Source organism: Watersipora subatra, chromosome 10 (assembly GCF_963576615.1).
Source record: "Watersipora subatra chromosome 10, tzWatSuba1.1, whole genome shotgun sequence".
Classification (NCBI taxonomy): domain Eukaryota; kingdom Metazoa; phylum Bryozoa; class Gymnolaemata; order Cheilostomatida; family Watersiporidae; genus Watersipora; species Watersipora subatra.
In genome coordinates this window covers 6,464,055-6,488,059 of record NC_088717.1, presented here as the reverse complement: position 1 = coordinate 6,488,059, position 24,005 = coordinate 6,464,055, and the positions used below count along the sequence as shown (strand labels likewise).

Here is a 24,005-nt window from a genome sequence, read left to right as displayed (position 1 = left end):
GCATGAAGAATAAGCTTTTTCTCTCCCAGGCCATAATGTTCCAAAAAGTGATGGACATATGAAATAACAGCGTTAGCTCCCTTAGTGGTCAGGGATGTCTCGTCTATTAGATAGTTAACTTGTTGTGGCACCGACTCATTGCGGACTCCAAACAAGCCACACTTTTTTGGGGTTTTAAAATAGATGGGACCCGGTTGCTGGGATCATTAGGGTAGTGGACCTGCAACATGCATGAAAGAAAAAGTTATATTTACTGAATGGAGAGGGTACTCTTTATCAAAGATTCCGCAAGGTGTCACAGTGGGCTCGAAAAGAAAGCTGTTTAAAGCCACTCGTATGTGAGTGCATTTGTATGTCTGACAAACGCTAATCCCAGCAATTAGCCGCTAATCGTGTTTTTAAAAAGCACATAATACACTCCACACCACAGGAAAATCATGAGTAAGCAATACTGGCATTATTAAAAGCGTAATCTCCCATATAGCTACACATGTGCACACAAAGTGGTAGGATAAACCCACGAATGATTATAGAGGCTGAAAGAGTAGGTATTACGCTTGTATGAGAACCATGTACTAAGGAAAATCAAAAAGAGTGACATTACTGACATTAAGGATGGACTGCTATCTAACACGACTACATACTTGCTGAGCAAAGTCTAAACTGTAGTGAGCGATTGCTAGACCAGACAATGATTGGTTGCACCCAAGAACTCTATTAGCAGGAAGTTGACTCTTACAGTCTCGCAAGCACCGATTCATGTATTCTCGAGCAGCCTTAGCATGGCGCAAATGGTCAGAATGATCTTGCAGTAACTTTAGCTTCTCCTCATCAGTGTATGTCACAGATCTAAAAAGTTGGTTCAAAGAATTCAATCACTCTCCTTCAATATTTTGAACTGAGGTTTTTAGAGTGTCAACTGGGCAAGGTGATGTTGGAATCCTTACCTAGAAATGTACGTAAGTGTTGCTTCAATGGCATGTCCAGCAGAGATCTGTACTGGTCTTGGAGATCAAGAGGAATGGAAGAACTTCCACCCACACCTTGCGGAATGTGGTGATACCACGGGCTACTACACCATCTTCAGTACATACTTTTGTATAGTCATCGTGCAAGGAAGTTATAGTAAGACAACTAGGCAGGACTTTGACTTCCTCTTTTTTGAAACCTAAAACAGAATTACCATCCACTTTATTTTGACAGTCAGCTACATGTTCAGACAAGTTAAAATTGCCCTTGGACTGGACGGGAAAAGCCAACATGGATTGGTTACCTACCTGGAACATGGCCTGGTAGAGCCAGAGCGTTAGCCTTCGCTGTGTTATTCAGAAAGTCAACAATACTCTGAGATTCTTCCTGTAAAATGGACCTGTGAGCACCACCTTTGTAAAAAAAGTCTCTTGGAGTCATACCAGGATTCGACTCATAGGCCGCTTTCAGTGCCTTGAATCTACTGCTTTTGATAGAATTTACAAAGAGAAAAAATTCTCTGCACACAACAGTGTCTGAAAAAAAACAACCAGAATGGAACGTATTTTGATGGGGAAAATCTAAAGAATGAGCTAATGAGATGATTGGCAATAGATTCTGACTCTGAGACACCTTTACGAGTAATAGTCTTAGTGGCCTAGTGATCGTGTGACCAAGGGATTGATTGCTCATGCCATAGGGTTGATGTCAGCAGGCAAAAAAATAAACACAAAAGCATTGGCGTATTGAATAATTCATGTAGCAACTGGCAATCAATTATGAGTGAAGACACAGCTAACTCAGGCCAGTGAGTACGACTGATCACTGAGTCGTGTATTGTAAGATGTAATTTTATGACTCAGGGAGGCATACACTGGACCAGCAACTAGTAGGTTACTACACCCTTTCTATTACTACCAAAAATAAGCAGGGTAGATCAGAAAAATTTCAATAAGACTCACCATGATATTTAAAGTTGTATCTTGCCCTTTTTCTAATCTTCTTATGTTTGAAAGGTTTTGTGGTGTTCCCATCATCCACACAAGTAAAAATTCGGCCTATGATAACCAAATCTAACTCTGTCTTTGACATTTCTTTATTGTAAGTCAGCTGACTGGAAATCTGAGTTCTGTCCATTTTGTTGATGCAGTCGCACTTGCAACTGAAGCTAATAGGTTCATCAGACACCATAAGATGAGTTGGTAAGCTGGCAGCAGGTGATTCTGAGTCATTACCTGGAGTACTATACGAGTGAGTAACAGTTAATCCTTCGGTAGGCTCAACATTGTCTTCTTCATCGTCAATAAATTTGGGCATCTGAGCTTGCAGGTCATCAGTAACATGAAAATCTGGATCTCTATACATTGTTTCTCTATATTCTGTATCAATTTCATCGAGCAATGTGCCAAGTTCCTCAGATTCATCCAGATTAAAAAAGTTTTTTGAAGTTTTGGATTCTTTACGAGTCGCCATTTTGATGACGTCACGATCGCATAGCAATGACTTCGATCGCAAAATTTTGGCATAAGGAGCCAATTAAATCACTTTTTGACTTCAGAAATGAATTCCTCTCACTCTGAATAGTCTAGGGTGAAAGTATAAACAAAGTGGCCATGTGCTCCCCAATAAACCTAATGCAAACTGCGAAGCTCCATTACTAACAGTAGTGAATGCCGACTTTTGGTCGATTTTCATGCGAGAAGTCACATATCTATTTATATATGCTTTGCAATTGTTTGTAGCGTTTACTCTGTGTGGAATTTTGCAGTTTTTGCACATTGGATTCTCAGAGCATGTCATATGCGCACTTTCAGCTACGAATTTCTTACAGTAAACACAGGCTTCTTCACTTCTACATTTATTGGCAGCGTGGCTAAGTGTCCAACAATTTTTACATAATCGTATTTATGGTGTCCAGACCAACTTTTCAACACTGACATTGATGAAAGCAGTGCAATTTTATGCCCTCATTGTTTTGTTGAGATCTTCTGATCGTTTAATGTCAATCTTGGCTACACTTAAGTTTTTTTCCTATTTGGACTTTTTGTAAGCCTCTGAAATGTTGCATCAGGGTATGCTTTATGGAGTTCTGTTTCAAAATCTGTGTCCTCCAAATCAAGACGTACAGCTTTGGCTATGCCAATTGAGATGAAAAGATTTTTTGTAGGTTTTCTTATTTTTGATTAACCTAAGATGGTGTTTTTTTAAATTAAGGATGGTTTTATCTTTCATCTCAACTGTTTTGAGCTGTACCATTATCTTAGAAGAGTTTTTACTATAATGCTTAATTAGGTCAATTATAACATTACTTACATTCTTTCCTATCTCTCTTATGAGATCATCTTAGGCTGTATTAAATGTATTAGAAATTTGCTCAATAATAGCAACATTCTCTACATCAAATTGCTTCCCATTTTTGTTCTCAGCATGGTTATTGACCCGCGTCTGAGTATTACTTGTGGCTCTACGTTTGCGTACAGTACTCCATATGCCACCTTCAGAAGTACTGTTTTGCATTTCTGGCATTGTTGGTGGATATTGGTCAAGTGGTGTGTTTGTGTCAGTCATATTGCTTGCAGCATTAGTAGAGCTGGTTTTCTTAAAGCACATACATTTTATAATTTTTTTATTATATAGTTCAATACATCAGAGTCTTGGCTTTCGAATGAGCCTATATTCAATACACAAAGAATAATATAACTATGAAAAACAGGGTGTCAAAAGTATGTCCTGCAATAAAAAAACACTTGGTTGCGGTTCCTACAATGTGATGTCATAATTATCATTTAGCCTTAAATCGTAGATCCCTTTTGCTGTCATTGAGGCTGCGCTCTTCTGTGACAATCGGTGCTGTTAAACACAAAGAGCGCTAATAATAAACTAGGATTATAGATCATCAATAATGCTCGGGGATCATGCTAATGCCCGACCAATACAAACATATGTTCTGGGTTAATAGATTTTGGATGATTTCCACAACTTAGAACCATAAGTTGTGGAAGTAGTTGTTGTTGTAGTAGTAGTTTTATTACCTGAAAAATTCGTATCGCTTTCCATGTTGCTTTCTAAATATAATTATGCTTCAATAAATATACTGTCATCGATAAAGGTAATGAAATCACATCGATTAAATTGTGACCTGCAGTGGCGTAGCTCTAGGACTATATGTAAATTGCACTCTCGCGAGATCACGCAATGCTTAAAATTAAGTAGCCTCAGTCATGCCCCTCAAAATCACAATAAAAAGAGAGGACTAGTGCATAATATCATCGGGAAAACATACTATGGTGCTTGGAATCTGAATTATTTATCATAAAAATAATCTGTACATGGAGAGCTAATGACACTAATTCCTTTGTCATCTTTATTGGTTATCTGGAGTTGTCCTACCTTCGCCTGCCATTAACGTCATTATCGTAGTTGACAAATATAAGCAGTAAGTAATAAAATAAGCGGTAAGAGCACACAACACCAAATATGAAAATTGTGGCGTCACAATTTTCAAGCCTATGCCATTGAAGATTTCTGCGATAGAGCTCTAGGGTAATCCTATAAACACCAACCAATGTTTGTCTCACCATGTCAAACAATGGCTCATTCGAAAGCCAAGATTTTGATGTATTGAAATATATGATAAAAAAATTATGTAATTGATGCGCTTCTAGTATATAGCTTATTTTTGGACCCAGAGTGCATTTGATTTGATGGTTTTCACTACCTGATTTTTCTAGTTCTGTGATGGTATTCTCTTTGTAATCTGTAAACTGATGCTCTATATCTCCTACTTTCTTTTCTAATGCATCAATTTTTGCCAAAATTAGGGAGAGTAAATCTCTGAGATTGTCTTCATATTACGGGGTGTTTGTTTTTGGGCATTTATTCTCTTTTGGTGATTATGTGTTTTGATCAACTACATTATTTTCTGACATTGTTGATTCACTAGGTAGCTCTGCAGTAGTTTGTTTTTTTGCTAATTTTGGTGACCAGCTGCTGTCTCGGATGCTTTGATAGCTGCTGCAAAAGCAACTAGTTGCAGCCGATTGCAACAGTTGCTTTGCAGGTTTTGTGGGGTATATAAAGAGAAGCTATAAACCCCTTTGAAGAGCTTTATAGCTTCTCTGAAAGGTTTTGATCTTCCCTTTGTTGGTAGGTTTCCTTCACACTTCACGCTCCATATTAGAGAATCTGTGTTTTCTGAAGCATATTGAAGTGCCATTATTCCCTGGATGTGTACTGTATACTGTACAGTATCACTATCATACACAATGATATATAGAGACTTATTTGCGTCTCCCAATTGCACCCCAGCATTTGATCTAGGTAGATATTTGGGTACTTGATGCCATTCTGATTTGAGAAGGGAAGTTTATTTAGCCACATATTCTGGATGGCTGTATACTTCAAATCTTCGTGATGCTGCCATGCAATTACTTCTTCGGCAACATTTGTATAGATTTTCCCAATTGCTTTGGAGTCATGCTTGTTTTGATTGATGTCCAACATTGTGAAAATGATTTCGGTGTATACTTTATTAAATAAAGTCATAGCTTTTGTTCATAGTGAATATTGTTCCAATTTGTTTTTATCTGGGTGGAACTTTTCTGCAAGAATGAGAAAGTGTTTTTTACCAGTTTCATATAGTCAACAGTGCTTCTTAGTATTTTTGCTGCTAGAAGTAGTTCAAAGAGGTCAACTTGTGACTCCAAATAGGTGTCCACTTCGTATGATTGGAATCCCTCTTCTGAGATTTCACAGGATCATGTTGTTGAGTAATGTTTAATAATGTAAAAAGATACATCATTTAATTTTAATTTAGTTATTTGGAGCTGTAAAACACAGATGGTTCAACCTAGATACTGCACTATTCACAGCAGTTTAATCATTCTAGTTAGGATGACACGGCACAGAACTCACAGGTGCTCTAGCTCACATGGAGCCAGCCTGCTGTGTAGTATAGCTACCAAAGCAAATTCTGCTACAGGATTGACTCTATTGTAAGAATAAGTATTTAAATATATAATGAATTGATTATCAATTAATTATAAGAGTTTATATAGGAGGCAGAAGGCACTGAGACAAGCTCGCTGCTGAGTTTTTGCTATGCCCTGATGACTGTCGTGTAGCTAATCAATAAGCCTAGACTACTTTTCATAAGAAATTATCAGACAATCTTCATAGAATAAGAGATTGTCAAAAACTCTTATCTGGTTGCGATATAGCCAGAATGATTTTGTCAGTGGATGGCACTGCCTTCTTTGCTTTGGGCAACCATTCAATGTATGCCTTAAGACTAATTGTTAGAAATGCCCCGATTCTAAATTCACCAGCCGATTCAGATACCGATCCGATATACCGATCCGATATACCGATCCTAATTGAAAAATAATCCGATTCAGATATTTTGTGTTGCATAGATGGTTGTTCATTTTATTATGTAAATACAAACATAATGCAAAGAAAACATGAATATTATTGTATTTATTTGTTTGCATTTATGGAAAAAATATATATACATATTCACATACTGACATACCGTGCATGTAGTAACAAAACAGTCCATGTTTCTTGTAATTTGTAAATAAAGGTAATTACTGTTAGTGGTACAGTTCTATCTGTGATAACGAAGTCCCTCTTCTATTGTTGGATGAACTGCTGTGCCTGTACAAGTTTAGAGCAAATCAATGTTTCTTTTAATTACCGTTAGGGATTCAATTATCTCAGTAAGACGTCTCTTTCTTCCATCATTATCATTGTAGCCAAGCGTACTGAAGGGGGATTCACTTGCCACAGATGTTGGAGGACAGGCTACATACTGATACGCCACTGGGGTTACCATTTTTTGTACAATACAAACAATCCATTGTATCGTCAGGATCAAGAGAGTGATAGATAACTTTATGTGTCGACTGTTTAAATTACTTTCGTAATGCTAGTAAATAGAAATATTACTCTGCGTTCTTGTCTCCCATTTTTGTTATCTTGTTTGTGATTGCCTGCAATAAATCCTATCGCTGTAATTGGGAAATACCACACTTTTTGTTTACGTTCTGGCCAAAAAGTTTCCTTCGCTGTGTTGATCAGGCTATAGACATGAAATAAATTGTGTGGCAGGCCTGAAATTCATTAAGTAAAAGTAAAAAGCTTACAGCTGATGATTTTTTATTAGTATAGCAGGCTAAAATACAGTTTTTTGCTAAATGGTTGATCTGTAAAAAGTATCGGAAGGTTCAGATTTTTTAAGAAAAGATCGGCCGATGCCGATTCAGATACTTGACACCCATATCGGCACCGATACCGATTCCGATACCAAAATCGGGGAAACTCTACTAATTGTTGAGTAGTATCTTTGACAGTTGACTCACCATAGTCATTTACATCAGAGACAGTTCGGAGAAGGACTGGACAGATTTCAGGTTGGGGATTGTCTGTATTCAAATCTTCCACTATGATATTTACACGGCTTGAACGTAATAGATAGTCTGACAAGTACATAACTCTGCCTGTTACATGAACTACTTCGTAGTCATACAGCTGCATTCGCATTTTCATCCTCTGTATGCGAGACTTCAGCTCATTTAGAGGCTTTTTGGTAATATTGACCAAAGGAATATGGTCTGATTCAACATGCACAGTACGACCATAGATATACTGATGGAAATGAGTCAGCTCAAACTGAATAGCTAGTAGTTCTTTCTCTATTTGAGCATAAAGAGTCTGTGTCAGTGTTAGTGATTGAGCAGCAGACTATGGATTTGCCCTCGTGAGTCCAACTGCTCCCAGACTATAGGAGCTGGCATCAACATTGACAACCACAGCTTTTGTGGGATCAAAATGAGCCAAAGTTGGTACTAGTCCAGTGCCTGTGATGCTGAATTGTTGAATTTTTTTAGTTTAAGAAACCAAAAGCGGAGCAGGATTTGATTGTTCCAAAAAATAGCTGTAATGTATGTCTTTAGAAATTCATTTTGTCGGAATGGCCAACCTTACCAATACTCAATCAGCATCAAATTTATTGGCGGCGACATTTGCCATTTACACCTGTACTGTGTGCGTGGCAGTCTAAGGTGACCTAAAGGCTTTTAAACAACTATTTAACTTTGTTTTATATACAAGGTGATTATATCAATGTATTTCATACCTAGTCACTGAATTATTAAACAAGTGAATAGATCCATAATGCTATTAAATGTATTTTCTACAGACACAAGGGAGACAACTTCAACAAATAATTGTGGTTTTCATTGAGATTTGATAAATAACAATACATACATATTCATAACTTAATAGAATTTAGCTCTCATCTTCCTCATCATCATCCTCCTCATCCTCTTCCACACCCCTGTTAGTGCATTCTGTATTGGTGCAGGCACAAAGGTCGCAGCATGGTAAGTTGGCCATCTTCCATGAGCATCTTTGGCAGCAGCCATTTTTGTCGCCCTTGCAATGCATCGTCTTGAGAACTTGTGGTGGTATGACAGGCTTCTGATACCAAGTTGTTTTTAGTGTGTCTTCTTTAGTCATGTGCCAGCCATTACCTTGAGGTGGAGGAATGTTGGGCTTGGCATCCAGGCAGCGGAGCCATATTGCAGCTTGGTAGCAGGCCCTTTTGTTGTGCTGTTGAAGACAATCATCATTTGGTGGTAGCATTTATTCAGCATTTCAGCTTTTTGAATAGGTGATAGAGAGCATCATTAACAGTGGGACACTTGGTGTTATACATTAAGCAGACCAGCTTTTCAATTACAGTTATTAGCGTGTTGAGTAGTGTGGTTGTAAGAGTGCTGAAGGTAGCAAGCTATTCGTTATTGTCCTTGACAATTTTACAAGCTTTTTTCTTCCCTTTTCGGAAAAATGCGCTGGTTGAATCACAGCCGGTGACTGCATGTATATATGGTAATGATTTGCAAAACAAATGCCCAAAATATGAATATATAGCTGTTAGATCTACGATCCTTTTGTTATTAGCTGTCCCAGTTGAGCGGCCAACTGTGCAGTTGAACTGACCCATCACTCCTAAAGCTATGATAGCCACATCTGTATCTGGGGATGTGATGATCAATTTCTCAAATTCTCCTCCGAGCCCACGCATCCCATCAGCATGCTTGCAGTGAAGAAGCAGCCTGGTATCAGCCTCTTCTTGGGTGGTTTCTAAATTGGAAATCTCCATTGTGGATTGGGTGGAATGGTGAGAGGGAAGAAGTATACAGCTGTGTTTGTTAGTCACATAAACACTCAGACGTTCAGTGCTCTTCTTTGTGAGTTTGCTATATAGGAATTCCAGCAGTTCTCCTTTATTTGTTGAGTTTGCAAAGTAGGCTGGCATTCCGACAGGTATTTTTTGGGTGCCAGATGTCAACTTGATGTGTTGCTGGGTTGAACCTCGCTTGGCTCTCAACATCTTTGATGCTAAGATTTAGATATGAATCAACAACCCAGTCAACCCTTGAGGCACTATGCAAACTTGCAATGCTGATAATCCTTTCCCAGACCTTATCCCCAAGCTGATCAAATGTCTTTACATCAGTGAATGACAGAGAACGTATTAAAGCCATGGCATCAATGAACACAGCTATATTGCCAGTCAGTTGTAGATTTGGGTATCCTGCTTCTTGTTCCAGGTAGTGCAGCAGTTCAGCTTTATTCGTCTTTACCAGGAAACCGTTTGACGAAGCGATGATGGGGTTTTCTCACTCAATGAATAGCTGAGAATATCTTTGAGATTGATGTTTCTTGATTGGATTGCTACTAAAATTCTAAAAAAGATTTGTTGCTGCTGTGGAGCGGTCATCTCTGCAGCTGCAGCTTTACTTGGTTTGGCCTTGGTTGAGAAGTCTTTGAGATTGATCTTTGGGATTGGCATGAACAAATCCTTGCTGTATTCATTGAGTCGCTCTTTACAGAATGCTTGATACTGTTCAGCTTCTTTTTTATGGGCTGTAATCATATCCGACATTGCGGCAGCAGTAGCCACTGTGTCATTACTGATGTTGAGCAGCTCTGTTCCTTCTATTGTGGGATCGAATGGGTTCATCATTGTGTCAATAGTTGTGAGCAAGCACTTAATATCCTCTTCACTTGAGGTGTAATCAGCGTGTCTTACAGCTTGATCAGGCATAGATAGCCCTGCCATTTCCTCTGCCAACTCTGCAACTGCAGCTTTGTATATCTGAGCCATGATCCATCGTTGAATGGCACCTGTCGAAAAGATTTGTATGCACTGAAAACCAAACATAAAAGGCTTATATCTATGGCAATTTACAAAGTAGGTTTTCATAATATATATCTATAGTTTTCTTACATAAGCAGCATGTTTTTTTCTAGTAACTTGTACCCATATATTATTCTATGTTATACTAATCTTTGTAAGCAATGCATACCTGGGTGTAATGTAATGCCTTTCATTCCACCAGATGTCTTGCAGGATTTGTTTAGGGTCTGCTCAATTGTCTGGTCTACAGCTGTTCCCGAGAAGGGGAGACAAGTTCTCTGAGTTGTGAAAGTAGCTTTTACAATGTCAGTGTCAACATCTGACAATGCCATCATCTCCGCATAATAAGCTGGTAGAAACCTTTAAAATAAGCGGCAAATGGAAATTCATCAGTACAAAAGTCTATGTAAACGCAGCAAAGCCTCTTGAAATAACACTCATGGTTTGCAGGTTAGCAGCATGTACATCAACATCACATTCATACAGACCTGCTATAGTTAGTATGGTTGTAGGCAAAGAACCGCGAGAGCATCTCAGGAATAACAGCCAAGTTGAGGTCTCAGTTGGAGCTTCTAGTTCCTCTGATAAATAGAAGTAGTAGTTGGGTCTTGTTGATGAAGCTGGACCAGAAATTGAAGGTCACACTTTGCTTCCTTCAGTCAGCAACAAAGCTATTGAACTCTACAGCAAACTGTTGTAGGACAACATTGTCAAGCATGCCAGGCTGAGTGAATGTTTCAGACAGTACCTGTCCTAGTTGCCTATATTTGCTGGCTTTATCTTCATCAAGAGTCTCTAAGAATACATTGATTTGTGACCTGGTGAGAGCTTCATAGACAAGTCTGTAGGCTCGAAACGCCCTGTTATAGTGTTTTCCAGATAAAACCCCATTAATTAAGCCAGGGGCAACAACTCCTCCTTCTATAAGCAGATCTGATAGGCCAGCAGCACCAAATCGTTTTCCGATAATTCCCATGTATGACATGGCTGTGTAAAACTCACCAAGCCTCACAATGAATCTCTCAGGATATTCTTTGTTGCGCCAGCGTAGCTCTTGTATTTTGGCATAGGTGGCCTGATCAAACACCAATGTAATTTTGGTAAGCTTTTGCTTGTTTGAAATTTGAAAAGCATTGGTGAAGATAGTGTTAATAGTATTTATTTCTGTGGCTGGGGCCATTATGGGATTTAGGTAATGAATAGCTGTCTTGGAATGTCTTTTTTTAGATGATGAACTTGGCGACTTAGGCATCGACATAGGGTTTACATTTTTGGCTAAGACATAACCAAGATCTAGGAGATTGCCATCTTTCATTATCTGAGTGTTATTTATGGTAGGCTGATAATCTAATCCTGTCAGACCATGACGATCTTTGGTTTTATGTGTTGTTGGAGTGATATTATTTTCTTGTTCAGGCAACTTTTTCACCATCTTGGGAATATTTTTTTGACTAATACTTTCCTCTCTCTGTGTGAAATCTGGGCCTGCATTTTGAATCATGATACCTTGACGAAGTGGCTATTCCTGCACCTGTTTTAGTCTCCTCGCTAAAGTCAAGGTTATCCATGCAGATCACAGTTGGGACATCTTTCCTGAATCCAGATGGTACTTCAACATCTATATTTGCCATAGCTGCAGCAGTTTCTAGACCAACAAGTGTTTTATAACCCGCTGCTTGAACATATCCATAAATGAGATTAGCAGTAGTCGTGCTGATGTTGTAGTGGCGTAGGGTCAAACCACAAAGGTAAGACTTTGGTGTCATAACTTTCCCTTTTGTAGCAGAAGTGGCGATATCCTGGCAGAAAGGAAGAATCTGTTTGTCTTGTTTGAAAGATTGAACTGACACCCGAGTATTAGGCTGAGGAACATCTCTTGTTGCACCAACAATGAGGGCAATGATGTTATACAGGGACTCTGGGACATGTTTTCTTGAAGCATCAACCACCAGCTCTGAAAAAGAGGGTGGCCAGCCCATCATGTTTTGAGGGAGTTGCTTAATGTCATGGCGTATGGTTTGGGCTAGATGATATCATTCTTTCCATCGAGTCACCTAACCTTAGGTTTCTTGAGAGATCAATTTCATCCATATCTGAATTAGAGCTGTCGCTAAAATTCATACTCGCTAGTGGTTGGCTAAACTGAGGCTCAGAATCTGATGCACAAATATAGTGTGACCTTGTTTCATCAATAACCTTGAATCTGAGGTTTGGAATGGATTTGCACAGTCTCTCTTTCAATCTGTTTGACCTAACAAAATGACATTAAGTTACAATCAGACCTCATGACATAGCAATCACTTGCTGTTGTGCTGATAACAACAATGCATTGCCAGCCATAAGCTCATCAGCGTTTTCACCCCGCACAAAAGAGCAAAACATGTTCTGCGGTGGTAGTTAATATTTTGTACTAGCCAAATGATATAAAATGGTCTAGTCATACTAACCTCTGGCATACTTCATCTGGGTAATCATCCATCATTGTGTCATATTCTTCAAATAGATCAGTCCACTTTATCACCATGTGGTTCATGATCACTCGTGTGCGCACAATATCAACAAACTTTTCATATCCTTCTGATTTTGACTGTTCAGAAGGGTGATTCGGGTTGTTTATTTTACTACCAGCTAAACTGCAGAAATAAAGTCTATATATGTGCAATGTTAGTTCATATCATAAACAGCAATGGCATTATATCAAATTCTTAGACAAGCATGTGAAAGCTCTTTATTAGCAGTCATAGGGTGTGTATATATTAGCAGGATAATAATGAATCCATGTTGAAGAATTATATAACACAAATCAACTGTTTTTTCTACTAAGATTACATTGCACTGATAGGTTTATGTTAGAAATGAGTTATTTCCCCCTGCCGAATAATTATGATCCTTAACCATATTAAAGAGTCTCAAATTGAGATTTATTAATAATCTAGTTCAGCGCCACTATGTTTGGGGTTGTTGTTTTGCCTCAAACTACAACTGAAATAGATTGTCAATCTCTATAGCGGAAGGCCACACAAATCACAACATATACCATGCACCTTTTATACCTATTATTCTACACACTCTATACATACCACATCATCTTTCCTGCATAATCTGTTAAATAAAATCGTGCTTTGCAGTGTTGAGTGTTTCACATGACAAACAAATATCAAAGATAGAATACCTGTTCACACAGAGACTATAAAGCACTAACAACAATAATATTCTTAAAAAGAAATAGAATAGGAAATTTACCTCTCGGCATCATATACATATTTATCATAGCAGGATTTATGGTATTTCAGCTCTCGAGCGACAGCATCACTCCAGCTAAACTCCCGCAAAATACGTTCATCTCCAAGGATCTTTGCACAGTCCTAGAGTTTATCTTTGAAAAATAGCACAACCAATGGCACAACTCAAACATACCATAAATCACAGGTTACCTTTAGTAGGTCAAAATCGGATGATATCGCCATAATAATACTATGCCATCAAACCAACTAGATCAAATCAGCCATCACAGGTTATTTAAACATTTTTCACTGACATACCTGGAGTTTTGGACTGGGTTTTTCAGAGTTTATCAATAGTAGTGGTTACACATCCAGTCTTGTACTTGCATTCCTTCTCACACAGAATACATATTGGAGGTAAGATTGGTCGCTGGTTTGCCACTTGTAAGTTCTGAATCTTGGTCTACTAATTTTACTAAATGCCTCTCAACATCAGCTCTGTTGTGATACTCTTCTTTATTGATCAAGCATACGTAGTTTACTGACTCCAGCAACACAATGCTCTTAGCATAACTCATCAACAGCAAAAACAGCTACAAAAACCACAGCATAATTGCTTTATAATAACATACCATAACATACCTTAGGCAAGACTAACTAATGACGAAAACATATCGTGATTACTTTGATAGATGGAGTGTGAGTCAGTGCTAAAACAATTATAAATGACATGCCTAATGACAGACCTAATCCTACTATGCCTATGATTTGTATTCCAATTCACATTCTCCCCTGATCTCTAGATCATATAAATGTACCTGCAACGTCAGTAAAGAACAAAATCATTCAAGTAAGGAGGTAACCTTCTATCCCTCCTTAGGGGTAAAGTATCGTTCTCACGTGAATCACTGTCACTATTGCTCTCACTATTGCCAGTGTCATTGCTGGGCTAACTAACATCAAAGTCACTTATTTGGTCATCACTATTCTCTACGCAATATTCTACAGTTCCATTGGTCACCAGGCAGTCACAACTCTGTGATATTTGCGAGTCAGCTATAACAGGTCTTACATTGACCACGTGTCTATTTATACCCTCCACTTCAACTACATGATCTGCTACCACTCTTGTCACTTTAGCTTGCTTCCATGTCGTATCAGTTCGCATGTTCCTCGGTATCACATAAACCACATCGCCCGCCTGATAGGGATTGGCTTTTGTATCCTGCAATTCTCTTGATAACCCAATAGCCTTGGATGCTCCTAATAGCCTGGCCTCATACTGATAAACATTAGCTGCAGGAATTATATCGTCAAAGTTGGGTGAGTTGTTGTACCAGTAGACCATGTTTTCCACCCGACCACCAGTTCGGGCAACCATTCTTTTAATTGTACGGTGGTTGCGCTCTATTATGCCGTTTCCTGAATGTTTATATGCACAACAGAGCACCTGCATTATCCCCCACTCCTTGAAAAATTAAGTCATCTCAGAGCTTTTGAAGCATGGCCCATTGTCACATAGCACCTCGTCTGGAGCTCCTCGTTCCAAGAATATTCTATGCAACTCCTTGGCTACTACGGAAGCAGTTTCATTTGGCAGTCTTCTCCACATAGCAAAGCGACTTGGTCCACAGTCAATCAGAGTCAGGAAAGCTTTTTTATTAACATACGCAATGTCCATTGCCACCCTCTGCCATACTTTGTCAACCTACAGCCGTCCGTGATTCCATTTAATTGAGACGGAATCCACTCCCCGACACTGATTGCAAGAATCTACCACCTGCTTCACGACCTTCTCATCCACATCTTGTCCACACATCCTCTTGGCCAAATACAGGGTCTTCTTGACTCCCAAATGATGCTTACCGAGAAGCTTTGTTATTTCCTTGGTTTTATCACCGAATGTCACTACAGCTAGGCACGGGCTGTTCAGCCACTTCTGTGGTACCCTGGTTAGCACATCTGCCTTGTTAGATGTTGAAGATACCAACTAAATAGTCATTTTAATGTGACACTCCATTACCAATTGGGAAATGATCCCAAGTCTTCTCTTGATCACCATCTCATTCAGGCCACTGACCTTAGGTCTTTTACTATCCACTAATATTGACCACACACATCCGAACTATCCACTAGATTGATTGCACTGGTTTGCCATTGTAGGTTCACCATTTTCCCATTTCCACTCCATCGTCCACTTTACGACACTAGCAGAATCAGTTATAATTTTCAGTTTAGCAATCCCCCCAGCGCAGGGCAATATTCAGCCCTTTTATCACTGCTTCCAACTCAGCAACATTGATATGTGACCCATCAACTTTCCTGAGCCATGTAGCATCTTCTACGAAACTTCAATCTATTTCCAAACAACAACCAACTGCCAAACTGCTTGCATCACACCACACAACGTTACGGCTTCACTCCCAAATATTCAAAGGAATTCAAACTGATGTCCACTTATGAGATTTATTGAACAACGTGAAAACTAAAATAACATAAAGCGTATTATGAGTAGATATAATGAAAGATTGAATCTCTCAATTAGCACAATATGCATTCTAGACATGAATATAAATGCACTAATAGTAACATTAAACTCAAAAATAGTAAATGATAAAACACAAGATTAATACATGAAATAAAAGTAATCATTGTTACCTTGAACGACCTTCTGGGGATTCCGTAATAACTTGATTCCAAACTTGTATTTGATAAGTATAGAATATGTGAATGTAGATATAATAATAAAGCAGTAGATGCTGCTTAGCAGATATATATTTGAGAGTTCAACAATTTCACATGTTGCTTGTGCAGTAGCTAAATTTAAAGTGATAGTTGTTGGAAGGCAAAAAGATATACCATGAATCAGTTGTTTTGCAAAATTAGGCAGTGAAATCATAAGGCAGCCGGATGGCAACAGCTTGGTTGACAAAGAAAATGATTGTTGCAATTGGCAAACGATGCCATTAGATGCCCATTACCAAATTTTGCCATGCAAACAAGACAGTCATAATGCACCAAAACTGAAGTGGTGAGATCTCACCAATGCCAATCCTACACTCCCACCTGAAATTTCACCCGGTGTTGTCTCATACCAATCTACTAATCTTGATATGCCCTTACCAGTGTAACTAATTTTGATACAGGTCGAATCAGATATTGTCTTTTGTTTTTATCTATAGGGTATTGTTTGCTGGCAACAAGAAGTTTCACAGATCGCACTTGTTGATCATGAGACTTGAAACATTCGGTAACACGAGCCATTTTCCACTCATTCCTAGCTACATCATCATCACACATAATGACTATGTCACTTACATTGATTTCTGGAGTTTTGTTTGGCCATTTTTGGCGTGATTGTAAGTCTAGAAGGTAATGCTTGCGCCAGCATTTCCAAAATTCATTAGCTATTTACTGTACTGCTCTCCAGCGCTTGCGAGAGTAGAAATCAGTATCTGAAAAGTCACTAGGTGGTGGAAGCACCACATCGGACTTCATTGTTAGTAGCATGTTTGGGGATAGAGGAAGATCATCACTGCACACTTGGCGCTCCCAGACACCTCCCATGTTGCTTGAATGAGGAGGGTTAAATTTCATTGTGATATTCATTCTGGTCAGCAAGTTACCTTGAAGGTCTTTTGATGCACCAGTAAAGTTAGTGCCCTGATCACACTGTATAGATTGGATTGGTCCTCGGATGGCAGTTACAGTTCGTATAGCGTTTATGAAACTGTCAGTCGACGTGTCTTCAAGTAGCTCGATATGGACAGCTCTTGAAGCCATACATGTCACAATCAAGCCATAGCGCTTTTGCTCTTTTCTACCATCCTTAACTAAAAAGGGACCAAAGCAATCTAAACCACAATGTGTAAAGGGAGGTGCTTCGTTAACCCTAACAGAAGGTAATGTGGCCATCTGTGGATTACATGGCTGACCACGAATTCTCTTGCATGTGACACAGCCTCGAATTCTAGATGAGACAGCGGATCGTCCATTTGGGATCCAATAACCGTGAGTACAGAGCAGTGCAAGAGTTTTTTCAGCACCTTGATGTGCTGCCTTGCGATGAAAGTAGTCGATTATCAGATTTGTGAGATGGCTTTTTTTTGGAAGAAGTAATGGGTGCCTTTCTCCAAATGATTGAAGCTCACTGCTTTGGAGCCTGCCTCCTACTCTCAGAAAGCCTTTCTGATCTAGAAAAGGGTCAAGTTTGGAGATTGAGCTTTGCATCGCTACACATTTTGCGCCTTTTAGTTTCTGTATGTCAACTGAGAAATTTTCAGACTGAGCAGACTTAACCAGAGCATTAATAGCATCCTGCCTAGACTGTGCTGGTTTCCGTTGGCTTCCCTTTGTGAGGCAACCTTGAATTCTAGAAATGATTCGCACTGCTTGGTCTAGGTGAGAGAAACGAGTTATTCGTTCATCAATGCTCGCATATGCTTGCATATGGTGGGTTGAAAGCGAGATTGCTTTAATCTCTGTCACTCGACGATATCTGACGTTTTGGTTGCCTAGGCAGCTTGATTGGTTCATTCCAGAGGAATTCTGGTCCTGTGAACCAATTACAAGATTGAAGCCTGCATGGATTTAGCCCACGCGATGCATGATCAGCAGGATTTATGTCAGTTGGCACATGGAACCACTGTTCTGACTTGCTATGATCACGGATTCTTTCCACCCTGTTAGCCACGAAAGTGGGGAATCTAGCCTCTGTATTTGTGATATAGCCAAGCACTGCTTCAGAATCAGTGTAATAGTAGGTTTGTGCATTAAGGAGATGAAGCTCGTTGATTACATTTTGTGTGAGTGTTACAGCGCCATGGGCTGCCTGGAGTTCTAATCTGGGTATTGTGATGGACTTAACTGGAGTAACTCGAGCTTTGCTGCTAATTAGCGTCACGTGCACTTTGCTCGCCGCATTCACAGATCTTAGATAGACACACGGGCCATATCCTTTTGTACTGGCATCACCAAATGTGTGTAATTCCATGTGTTTTGGTTTTACAAAATTGGTTTTTATGTAGCACCTAGGGATGCTGATGTTTTTAAGGTCCTTTAAGCTGTTTTTCCATGCTATCCAGCTCTTTAGGGTAGGTCTATCCAGGGCATCATCCCAGTCAAGCTTTTGTCTGCATTTCTTGCAAAATTGACTTGCCGTGCAGTATTACTGGTGACACCAATCCTAGTGGGTCGAATATTGAGGCAACGTTAGATAGAATTACTCTTCTAGTGTTAGGTTTTTCTATCATGTTAACTTCATACTGGAAGCAATCTTGCTCAGAATTCCATAACATTCCAAGCGTTCGCTCAGTGGGTAGAGCTTCGGTATTCAGGTCTAACTTTTGCAAGGAACTAATCTGTTCGGCTTTTGGAAATGCTTCGACTACTTCCCTGCTGTTCGACAGCACTTTGTGGAGGCGAACATTTCCTCCATGACAGATTTCTATAGCTTTGCTAAGAACCTGCATAGCTGTAGTTGGGTCTGCCACACTGAGAATTCCATCATCAACATAAAAGTTGTCTGTGATGAACTCTACAGCATTTTTACTAATCTGGTCTTCTTTGCTAAGTTGATGTGCTATGTACCGAAGACCATAGGTTGCACATGCAGGTGATGACTTGGCTCCAAACAAATGAACTTTCATCTGATGAAGTGCAGTGCTACCTTGATCATTAAACCAAAGAAATCTGAGATAATCCTGGTCTGTGTTCGCTACTCTGAATTGATGAAACATGCTCTCAATGTCGCATGTTATGGCAACCTGATTCTGTCGAAAGCGTAGGAGAATACCTGTAAGACTATTCATAAAGTCAGGGCCCCGCATCAGGTAGTCATTGATGGACTTGCCATCTGTTGTAGCACTTCCATCGAATACTACTCTGATTTTGCCTGGCTTTTTTGGATGCCAAACCTCAAAGTGAGGAATATACCAAGCATCTTGCTTGTTATCTTCTTCCTCTGGAATTATCTCAGCTTCGCCATTCTGTATTAGATTGCTCATAAATTCATGGTATTGCTTCGATAAGTTTGGATCCTTTTGAAGTTTTCTTTGAAGAGTTTTGAATCGTCTCTCTGCAGTTATCAGGCTCTTGTTTATGGGAGGTTTTTCCTTTAGAGGTGGTGGCATGGTAACATAACCATCCAATATGTGTGTTTCCTTTTTCATAATGCTAAGAAACATTTTGTCTTCAGTTGATGCAGCTTCTTCGTTGTCAGCGAAGTCTTTAAAGTCTTGGCTGAATGCTGCAAGTAGTCTGTTTATTTACTTAGAAGTTTCAGTGGTGCATTTGAATGTAACGACCTTTCTCTTTATATCATGTGGGAGTTTAGGTGTATTGTGCATTATTCTGTGTGTTATTAGAGGCTGCATATTGCCTAATATTGACCATCCAAGATCTGTTCTAACAGCATATAGTTCAGAGTCGCTTCCGGTTTCAATTGATCTGGCGCTGTCTGAACATTTTCTGGAAGTCATAGCCTACGAGGAGTCCCACTGGTATATTAGATTCTTTTGGCATTTCTTTAGATACCTGAAGTAGGTGTGGCCAAGATCCAATCATTTCTGGTTTGGCAATGTGAGTCATTTGAGCCGGTATGTTTTCTCTAGTGTAAGCCATGGGTAAATCATATATATGTTTGTCATTGTAGCCTCTTACGGTTAGTCCTGTTACAATGTTGCAATGTACTGCTGCATCGGTTTCATTAATTGTGGTTAGTTCTAGTTTTGTGGGATGCATTTCAGGCTGTAGCTCATCAACAACTAGATCAGAAATAAAAGTTGCATCAGATTGGGTATCCATGAGCGCGTCATGACCAATACCTCTTTGTCTGAGTGTTTACTTGAGACCCATACTGGTATGGTCCATGACAGAGGTATACTGGCTTGTTTGCTTGGAACTGCATGGTTTGCTTTGTTACATACCTTGTTTCCTGTGGTTTGACTTGGTTGTGTGTTTTTGAATCCGAAGTATTGTCAGACTGCTGGATTGTTGGGCTTGGTGTCAGATTTTTTGTTGATCTCAGAGACATCTTTATCTTTGTGTTTTCCATGCAAAACTGTGGCATGGGCTAGCTTGCACTCTTTGCAAACAGCTTTGGAAGGGCATGACTTGAATCTATGTCCAGTCTCAAAACAGCCAAAGCACAACAATTTTTCAGTTATGAAGTCTTGTATTTCTTTGTGTGTCAATTTTGCTAGAAAGAAACATTCTGCGGTTGGATGTTTAAACCTCTTGCTTTCTTTTGAAATGCAGTATTGACATTGGAGCTCATTGGTGTTTGACTTTGCTTTACAACTGTTAGTAGTAGAAGTTTGTGTTTTTGATTCTGCCTTAAGTGAAACATGCATTTGGTTGTTTACTTTAGTTTATCCTGTGATTGTAACCTTTTGTTCAGAGTTGTCTTGCTTATGGACTTTTGGGTGGCTGTTGTATTCCGCAGATTGCTGCAGGCATACTTAGCTACTTTAGAAATGAACTCTGCATATTTTTGAATTTTGGGAAGGAGCCGGTTTGAGCTTGGGTATCTTCTGCATGTCGTACCCAACTGTCTGAAAGCCAGTCTGGGAGAGCTCGAATAATGTTCCTGTTCTCTCGCTTTTGGTTGAGAGCGTTGAGACCCGGTATACTGTTCATTGCAGTAACACATGCATTCAGGAAATAGCTAGAGTACTTGAGAGCAGAAGAATCTCTTCCTAAAATCTTTGGCCATTGTTCAAGACGGTCTCTAAATTTTTCCTTGACCATCTCGTCTGCTCCATATTCTAAATGAAGCATATCAAGAGCTTCTTGATAAGCATCATTGGAATTGAGGGAGAAAAAGCTGCTTATGGCTTCTCTTGCCTCACCACTGACAAATTCCTTTAGCAATTGCAGCTTTTCTATGGCAGAGTATGGTTTCATATCTATAAGAGCTGCAAAGGATATTCGCCAGTCATTGTATTTCAAAGGACCTCCGTCAAACACCTCTGGTTTAGTGATATGAGCCCTCTCCATTGTCATGGCTTTGGCCTTGGATTCACCGACTGCTTTGGCTATCGTGGTAGACAGATCAACGGTCGGTGAGATGTCTGGCTTTTCTTCAAGCTTGATTGGCTGGTTGGTCAGTGATTGAGTTAGCATTGGTATTCTGCTTACTTGAGCCTGTGATGCTACATCTGGACTTGAACCCAGCACTCATAATTGTGATGCTTTGGATGGAGGATGCAGCAGAGAGTTTCGCATATATGTCTCCTGCTCTTGCTCTAAAGCGTTTTCATAAGCTCTCTGTTGAGCCTTTCCAGCTTCAACCTCGGCCTGAAGCTTCAATTCAGCTATGTGGCGTCTTTTGAGGATCATGTCCTCCTTTTGCTTCAGCTCAAACAAGGCCAGGTCTTCTTCCATTCGCCTGGCTTCAAGTTCAATTTGAAGCTTTGCTTTGGCAGCAGCCACTTTGGCTGCAGCCTTAGTTGTCTGTGCTCTGTAGTATGAAGAGCTGCGTGATCTGTTGGTTTGAGCTGTGTAAAGTGTGTTAGATGATTGTGATTCAGATACACAAGATGGTGACTTGTGAATCTGAGACATGTGGGTCTCAGATCTAAGAGACTGTGGTTTGATTGTGTAAGTTAACTGTGGCTCCAAGATTTGTGAATGAGAAGTGATCAATTTTGACTCATGACTGTACTTAGATGATTTCATTGACTCAGGTTCACCTGCACCAATGGGGTGCAGGGGTAGCTCTGTAGAGTGACCAGTAGATGATTGCACCAAGGGTTGTTTGCCCTTGCGTGACCTACTATCGCAACTACCTTTGCTACTTACTAAGTCAATGCTGTGATCAATTGTGTACTTGATATGGCTATGTGATTCCAACAAATCATGCGCAATGCTTGACATGCTTGCCTGCCTATGGGCATCTTGTCTATCAACACCTGATTGTCTGACAGATGATTGATCTTTGACCTCTGACATGTTACTCAGCAATTGCTCCACTTGTGTAACTATTTTTTCACAATCACCATTCACACGGTCAATCTCTTTCACCAACTTCTTGAGCTTTTGACTACTTGTACCACACTGCCTCACACTTTCAAAATCTTCATTTGCTCGTCTCAAATTGCTACTTTCCACTAATTGTTGCTGTAGTTCTACAAGGCGTGCTCTGCTTACACCAGCTTCAATTTCTCTTAGAATCAGTAAATGAAATTCAGACTGTATTTCAACAGCTACTTCAACATCATTGATTAATAGTTGTGCTCTCACGCGCTGTGACACACGTCTATCATCAGTAGCTGGCAAAGAATTATCAATTTGCTCAGAACTAGTCATGGTTAAAAATAGTTTTTACAAGGACTGGTAAAGCCACTCAGAGCTGTTTCGTAATATGAAATGACAGCACAGATAGCCCATCAGTGAATAGGGAAAGTGCAAGCGCACTGATGACCCGTGACCTCAGCTTCGGCGATATGACTGTCTTGGCATAGTTGAAACTGCAGTGTTTTGAGCAATAACAACAAGCCAAATTTGAGTAAAATAATGAACTTTGCTAATGACTTTGTGAATGGTTTGCGTCACACTGCAATGCAGATGCCTAGGCTATTAATAGGTCGCAAATATTTGGTCACTCAGGCTGCCTTGTATGATATCACTGTCACAATTATACAATAAAGGCTAAAATAATATACTCGTAAAAATATGACTGAAGAATGTAGGAAAGTAAAACACTGAAGTATAACAGCAGTTCACTATTAGTATGAAACAATGATCAGACTGTTCTAGAAATAACAATACAAATTCTAAAGTTGCTGCTTTGGTCCAAATTTCTAAACTCTGTTGAGATCTGACAAGAACTCCTTGTAGGAAATGATGTTGATGTTGTTGCTATTACTATTCTAAACTGTTTGACTCACGAAACCAAAACTGATGCTCCTTAGCTTTGTTTGACTTCATCTGTGCATAGGTGTGGCAACATCTTGTTCCTCATCTAGTCACAAGTTTTCACTGTTACGGCTTCACCTCCAGATATTCGAAGGAATTCAAACTGATGTCCACTTATGAGATTTATTGAACAGCGTGAAAACTAAAATAACATAAAGCGTACTATGAGTAGATATAATGAAAGGTTGAATCTCTCAATTAGCACAATAAGCATTCTAGACATGAATATAAATGCACTAATAGTAACATTAAACTCAAAAATAGTAAATGATAAAACACAAGATTAATACATGAAATAAAAGTAATCGTTGTTACCTTGAACGACCTTCTGGGGATTCCGTAATAGCTTGATTCCAAACTTGTATTTGATAAGTATAGAATATGTGAATGTAGATATAATAATAAAGCAGTAGATGCTGCTTAGCAGATATATATTCGAGAGTTCAACAATTTCACATGTTGCTTGTGCAGTAGCTAAAGTTGAAGTGATAGTTGTTGGAAAGCAAAAAGAAATACCATGAATAAGTTGTTTTGCAAAATTAGGGAGTGAAATCATATGGCAGCCGGATGGCAACAGCTTGGTTTACAAAGTAAATGAATGTTGCAATTGGCAAACGATGCCATTAGATGCCCATTACCAAATTTTGTCATGCAAACAAGACAGTCATAATGCACCAAAACTGAAG

At 39.4% G+C, this 24,005-nt stretch overlaps 3 protein-coding genes across 3 annotated transcripts; all 3 read right to left on the bottom strand.

The window, feature by feature from the left end:
* Window positions 1–16,812: 16,812 nt before the first annotated feature.
* LOC137406707 (uncharacterized) lies at window positions 16,813–17,850 on the bottom strand. The gene has a single exon (XM_068093324.1). It carries the CDS (start codon window positions 17,848–17,850, stop codon window positions 16,813–16,815), a length of 1,038 nt encoding a protein of 345 aa, XP_067949425.1.
* A 25-nt stretch (window positions 17,851–17,875) lies between these two features.
* On the bottom strand, window positions 17,876–18,394 carry LOC137406706 (uncharacterized). The gene has a single exon (XM_068093322.1). It carries the CDS (start codon window positions 18,392–18,394, stop codon window positions 17,876–17,878), a length of 519 nt encoding a protein of 172 aa, XP_067949423.1.
* A 127-nt stretch (window positions 18,395–18,521) lies between these two features.
* LOC137406705 (uncharacterized) lies at window positions 18,522–19,571 on the bottom strand. The gene has a single exon (XM_068093321.1). It carries the CDS (start codon window positions 19,569–19,571, stop codon window positions 18,522–18,524), a length of 1,050 nt encoding a protein of 349 aa, XP_067949422.1.
* Window positions 19,572–24,005: the final 4,434 nt, after the last annotated feature.